Raw genomic sequence first — 6,196 nt, 5'->3', positions numbered from 1 at the left:
ATTTCTGTGTATAATCATATGGTCGAATTTTCGGCGAACAGTAGTAATTATAATGAGGTATTATAGTAATATTCCTCTAAATTGCATTCCGCACAGCTACCGAGTTTCAAAGGGGTATTTAAGTTTTGCATATTTACGTACTTAACGCACGTACAAACCTGACAGTTTTCTACCAGATTTATTAGTTTTTCAACTTCTATTTTGATAAACATATGGCTTGAGGTCGATGCTCCACAATTCTGGGAGCCACTTTATCAAATAAAGACCTCTGGACTAAATGTGACCAAACTCCCATCACGCAAGACATTGCCAATTGGAAATGGCGTTGGATAGACACGCTCTACGGCGCAGCAGAATCAACGCAGCATCAATCGCATTTGAGTGGCAACCGCTTGGCATGAGAAGACCTGGTCGCCCTGTACATACTTGGCGACGCACCGTGGAGAGCGAGATGAGGTCTGCCGGCATGACCTGGAGTGATATCAAGGAGCAAGCGCGAGACAGGGTCAAGTGGATACAACTTATGAAAGCCCTATGTAACCTAGGACTACAACAACAACAACAACGGCACAAGCGATCAGAATTTATTAGTTCTATTTGTGACCGATGCTGTTGCAATAGACGGAGTGACCCTCGTATTAGTGGTGTATTCGAAGGCCATAGAAACGTCGTGGTTGATCACGTCTCTTGAGTCATCCACGGCACAAGTCAGGAACTTGTTATACAAACTGAGGTCAATAAAACCAACTCCACAGGGGCGGTCTATTAGACGTGACGTCATCATTCCTTGCGCGAAGCCCGAGCACTCAATCAATGAACCCAAGTCATCCTGAAAGAGGAAACGTGTTATTATGATTGTTATGTTGCAATTGTTTTCCAGAGTGTACGTACCTGTTCACACAGCGTATGTACATTAACACTTATACTACAGTTTGTAATAGAAATTTAGATTTCCATCACTCCATTATAATCAAAAGCAAGACTCTCATATTTCTAATAGTTAACTGAACTACCAATAATTTCATCTTTTTCATTTAACCTGTTGGTACCGGTCAAGATATTAGAACGAAGATTATAAAATTATTGTATTGTCATTATGGAAGGTAGAAGGAGCACCATCTCGTCTCAGTGTATTAAAAAGCGTCTAAAAAGTATATAAACTAACATACTTCATTCATCATTCTTCAATCCAGCACCCTTTACTCTATTAAAATTTGAAACTGCTATATATTCGTATCATTTTCACTTCCTACACTAGTGCTATTTCGGTGAGTCTTCCAACAATAACTTTTTTTATTTTTGGCTTAGATGTGTGGACGAGCTCACAGCCCACCTGATGTTAAGTGGTTACTGGAGCCCATAGACATCTACAACATAAATGCGCCACACACCTTGAGATATAGTTCTAAGGTCTCAGTATAGTCACAACGGCTGCCCCACCCTTCAAACCGAAACGCATTACTGCTTCACGGCAGAAATAGGCGGGGCGGTGGTACCTACCCGTGCGGACTCACAAGAAGTCCTACCACTAGCTGATTACGGCTGGATACTTTTTCAGTTTGTCCCTTATACATGATGGTGCTTCTTACTTTTACACTGATAACTGTCATGGGTTCTTCATAGCTTTACAAGACAGTCGGACGTATAGAAGTCGGTGAAAATGACGTTCAAGGATTCCGTTACATACAAACTTACCGAACTAATAAAAGCGTGTTAAAACTATATATAAAATCGACACGTATAAAATTTTCCTTTCAATACCTAAAACGTATTATAGATACATTTCCTTACATCACAAATATTAGGTACTAATGATTGTGTAACTAACTACGTGCTAATAAAATAAGCAAACAAAATAGAACGCTAACAAATAAAGTGTAATACTCACAGGACACAAGGCACCATATTTCGTTGACTGCAAAAAATAAGTTGTTTTTTTTGTTGCTTAGATGGGTGGACGAGCTCACAGCCCACCTGGTGTTAAGTGGTTACTGGAGCCCATAGACATCTACAACGTAAATGCGCCACCCACCTTGAGATATAAGTTCTAAGGGTCTCAGTATAGTTACAACGGCTGCCCCAACTTTCAAACCGAAACGCATTACTGCTTCACGGCAGAAATAGGCAGGGTGGTGGTACGTACCCGCGCGGACTCGTGAACATTTGTTGAGTACGTATTTCATTAGAAAAATTGGTACCCGCCTGAGATTCGAACATCGGTGCATAGCTCAACACGAATGCACCGGACGTCTTATCGCTTAGGCCACGACGACTTCTAAAAGTCTCCCCGATTAAACGTTAATTTATTTGTAAAGTAGTATCTAGTATTAGTAGTATAGTTATACCAATTAATACACTTCAACATTCAATACGCATAATAAACGATATAATGAATTCATTTTCAAAATAATATCAACGATATCGTTTTTAGCTGAAGTTTTTAAATTCGAAAAATGTAATAAAATAAATTAAGTACCTTACACGCCGGCTGTCGAAGACACAAATACTTTTCTTTGTAGTTCCATATTTGATAACATTTTTCGGGCGGCAATATTTCAACATCCATACGTCGAAGTTTTAGGAGCAATGGTAGCATATAACCCTATTATGAAATAATTTATGGTTTTAGCAAATTAAATTACATAGTGACAAGTAAAATTTATATTTATCTATTGTTTCTTTTCTCTGTGGATCCGATGTGGCATTGCGCATCGCTCGGGACTCTCTTCTAACCTCGTGCCCACAGACGTATCCCAGCATTCGAGAAATATCGCAGAGAAGAGTTCATTCCAAAGCTGGATGGAATGTGGCAAAAATGATGCCTTAAAACGAACTGTTAATGAACACAGCGATACCAGGTGGCAAGGATGATAACGAGTGGTACCCATTGCATCAGTAAAAACATTATGTGATCATCTCAAACAAATTCTTAGGGCATACTCCATTGTTTATACGGTACAACCTCTAGAGGGAGAAGTCTAAAGACTCTTTAGACTCTTTAGACTTCTCTCTCGCTATATTTTCCGAGAGCTTCAATTCATTTAGAATACCTAACCAATATTTTAGCAAAAGAAAAAATATACGATCACGACCTGTCAGAAAAGAGCCGGGAAAAATTTGAATAGTGCTAACGACAATTTCAACAAATTATGTGTATTACAATTATTACAAACAAGTTTGGAACAACTTCCGAAGCGTACTTTGAATTAATTACGTAGGACAATGGTACGATTATATCCAGTCTCAAAACATGGTTCATGATTAAAAGAATATTCTATTGAATTTTCTCTTCTGGTTTATCCATTGTAGCTTTCTATTGCAGTTTCTAAATTAGGAATACGTACATTTCTTCTACTACCCCATCCGTAATAGCGACAGGTAGTATCTCCTATTCGACTCTGATCTCTCGGTGCTGATGTTCCATATCGAACCCTGTTGACGACATAATCGGAACCAGTCTCACGTTTTTGAAAGGAAAAGTGTTCATTCAATACCAAAATTGCCAAATTATCTGTGGAACATTGCACCCAGCGAGAAGTGTGATTGTATCCTAAAACAAAACTTCAATAAAATTAGTAAATTTAACTAACACTCATATTAACTGGTCGTAATATCAAAAGAAAATACCTTTATGTAAGCACACGTGCTCTGCTTCTCTGCTTATTCCAGTGTTTTCAATAAAATTATGAGTACCAGCATGAACGTCGAATTTGTATCTTTCACCAAAGACACAGCTCGCTGGAGTGAGAACGACGTTTGTTTCAATAAGAGACCCTATGCAGAACATCATTGCATGGGACAGATAATGGACCTGAGGAATTTCAAACGCTTAAATTCTAATGGACCCAATTCTTGACATCTGAGCATCAGGATTATACATTTTTATTTTCCAATAACTGTTACGCGGCATTGTAGTATTTTTTAGGTAGATATGAGTGAACGATGGCACGGCCCAATCTTGCGTTAAATGGTTAGCGAAGCGCAGTAACAAACAATTTCCCGTATTTCTAATTGTATACAATGCTTTACAGTTTCGCATCAGAAATAGATAGCATGGACCCATACGGGCTTACGACGCCCTCCCAAAACACTACTAAAGGATTCTTTTTACTAATTTGAGACTTAAAATTGTCATTATAAATTGCTCAATATGAAAAGCACCGTTGCATTACGCAAAGAAGTCAAGCTTTTCAGTTTGAACTAGGTCCGAACAGGAAGGAAAGCCATTGTTTTAATTATAATACAATTAACAACTCTCATGGATATTGCCAAGATATGGCGCTGCCAACAATTGAGGCTTCAGCGTCATACCTCAACTATGGCGCTGCGGTACCATTGTAGCGTATCAGGGCTCCAAAATAATTCAAACAAAATAAAATAATTACGACAAACTGTCCTTCCGATGGGTCCGCAGGTGTTCCTAGGAAACCAGCTGCATTGTTGAAGTCTATATCTACTGTAAAAAGTAATTAGAGTTTGTTATAGTTTATCATTCAATTGTATGTAATTCATGTATGTGGTACATTTATGTAAGTTAATTATATAATATATGGATACAAAAACCCATCCTACTGGAATGAAATGCACGTGAAATCTGGTGTCTGGCTGGTGTCGGTAAATACATATTTATAGAAAAGAAAACGTATATGTATATGTATGTTCACATAAAACTCCAGAACCCTTAGTTAAATTGTTATGAGACTTCGCACATATGTATGTATAGAGAAGGCGACATGACCACTCAAACGATAATAATTACATTATAAAAGTTTCCACAGGAGCTGTCACTGAGAAAATAAAGAAATGGAAATAGTATAGTGGCGAATAGGTGGTAGCTGGTGGCAGTGATTTTTATCTTTTGAACCATAGATCGAATTGATTTGAAATCTATATATTATGTATACAAAAGTTAACGAATGTGTAAATGTGTGTTCACCTAAAATTATCTTGCGTTGTTAGCTTTCTGGATCGTTTTGTGGCCTTCATGTTCTAATATAAAATTGAATTTTTTTGCGAGCGAAATCGCGCGCCCTTTTATTATATTATACACATACTAACATTTTTCTAAGTAACTTCAGACTTATTATGTATTTTATGAGAAATTAACCTGTGTATATGTTTAAGGTATTGTGCCATCAATTCGTAGGTTTTAAATTAGTTAAAATACAAATTACAATTTAAAATATAAACTTACACAGTGTTGCAATGCCACCAATTTGTCCCGCACCCATGATTTTATCTGCAATTATAAAATTCTAGATTATTCTTTTCTCGACATAATTTACCAGCCTACTTTTTAAGTAAATGAACAATTGTTAAAAAAAGTTATGCTTCTGTTTTGTTACGGTTCTGAAAATCTTAATTATGAAAAAAACTGTATCAAAACAAACATGATAAAGAAAATTGTTATGGAATTTTTCATTGCTTGAAGTAATTCAATAATACTATCATACTTTTCACTGTAACGGTAGGTAATATGTCTGTTTATTGAAGGCTAGCGGCCCGCTCCGACTTCGCTCGGGTCTTTAACAAAAAATTTAACGATATTTGACGTTGTTTTATTTTTTAAAATAAAAAAACACTTATTGCGGCATAACTATAATAGTTAGACATTATGCTGTTGCGACACTTTTTGCAAATAATAATGTGTTCTACAAAGCTGTAGTACATTATTTTAATCTATCATCAATAGTTTTCGCAGGGAACGCGATGGAAAGAATATTTAAGGTAATTTTTTTACACCTTGGGTTACATTATTGGAGTTTTAGTAAGGATCCTTAATTTTTTCAAAAAAGATTATAACTATGGCAATCGGGAATAGTGTAGCTTCCAAGCAGTGAAATAATTTTTCAAATCGGTTCAGTAGTTTCGGAGTCTATTCAATAAAAAAAAACAAATAAACAAACAAATCTTTCCTCTTTATAATATTAGTATAAGTATAAGTATAGAAGTATAGATGAAATATAATATACATTAAGCATTTATTGATAAATTGGGATTGTAGATTGAAGTGTTTTCTCATTCCTCCAACAAAGCTACTTTCAGCTGTTGCATGTTCCCAGGGGCTGGTTCTAATTGTCTTACTCGCTGGTTTAGTTCGTCCCATAAAATTAAATGTTATATGGGATTAATGTCTGGACTTCGCAAAGGCGAATGCAGAACCTGTATATTCACTTCTCCCAAATAATTTCTACTT

At 36.4% G+C, this 6,196-nt stretch overlaps 1 protein-coding gene across 1 annotated transcript; it reads right to left on the bottom strand.

The window, feature by feature from the left end:
* Positions 1-567: 567 nt before the first annotated feature.
* LOC101736819 (uncharacterized) lies at positions 568-5,295 on the bottom strand. The gene is made up of 7 exons (XM_021351725.3): positions 5,195-5,295; positions 4,386-4,456; positions 3,628-3,811; positions 3,345-3,550; positions 2,477-2,602; positions 1,889-1,915; positions 568-829 (listed from the first exon to the last, which is right to left on the bottom strand). The coding sequence occupies exons 1-7, from the start codon at positions 5,229-5,231 to the stop codon at positions 578-580; spliced, it is 903 nt and encodes a 300-aa protein (XP_021207400.1). The 5' UTR covers positions 5,232-5,295; the 3' UTR covers positions 568-577.
* Positions 5,296-6,196: the final 901 nt, after the last annotated feature.

Source organism: Bombyx mori, chromosome 3 (assembly GCF_030269925.1).
Source record: "Bombyx mori chromosome 3, ASM3026992v2".
NCBI classification, from domain to species: Eukaryota; Metazoa; Arthropoda; class Insecta; order Lepidoptera; family Bombycidae; genus Bombyx; species Bombyx mori.
This window is presented reverse-complemented; position numbering and strand designations above follow the sequence as displayed.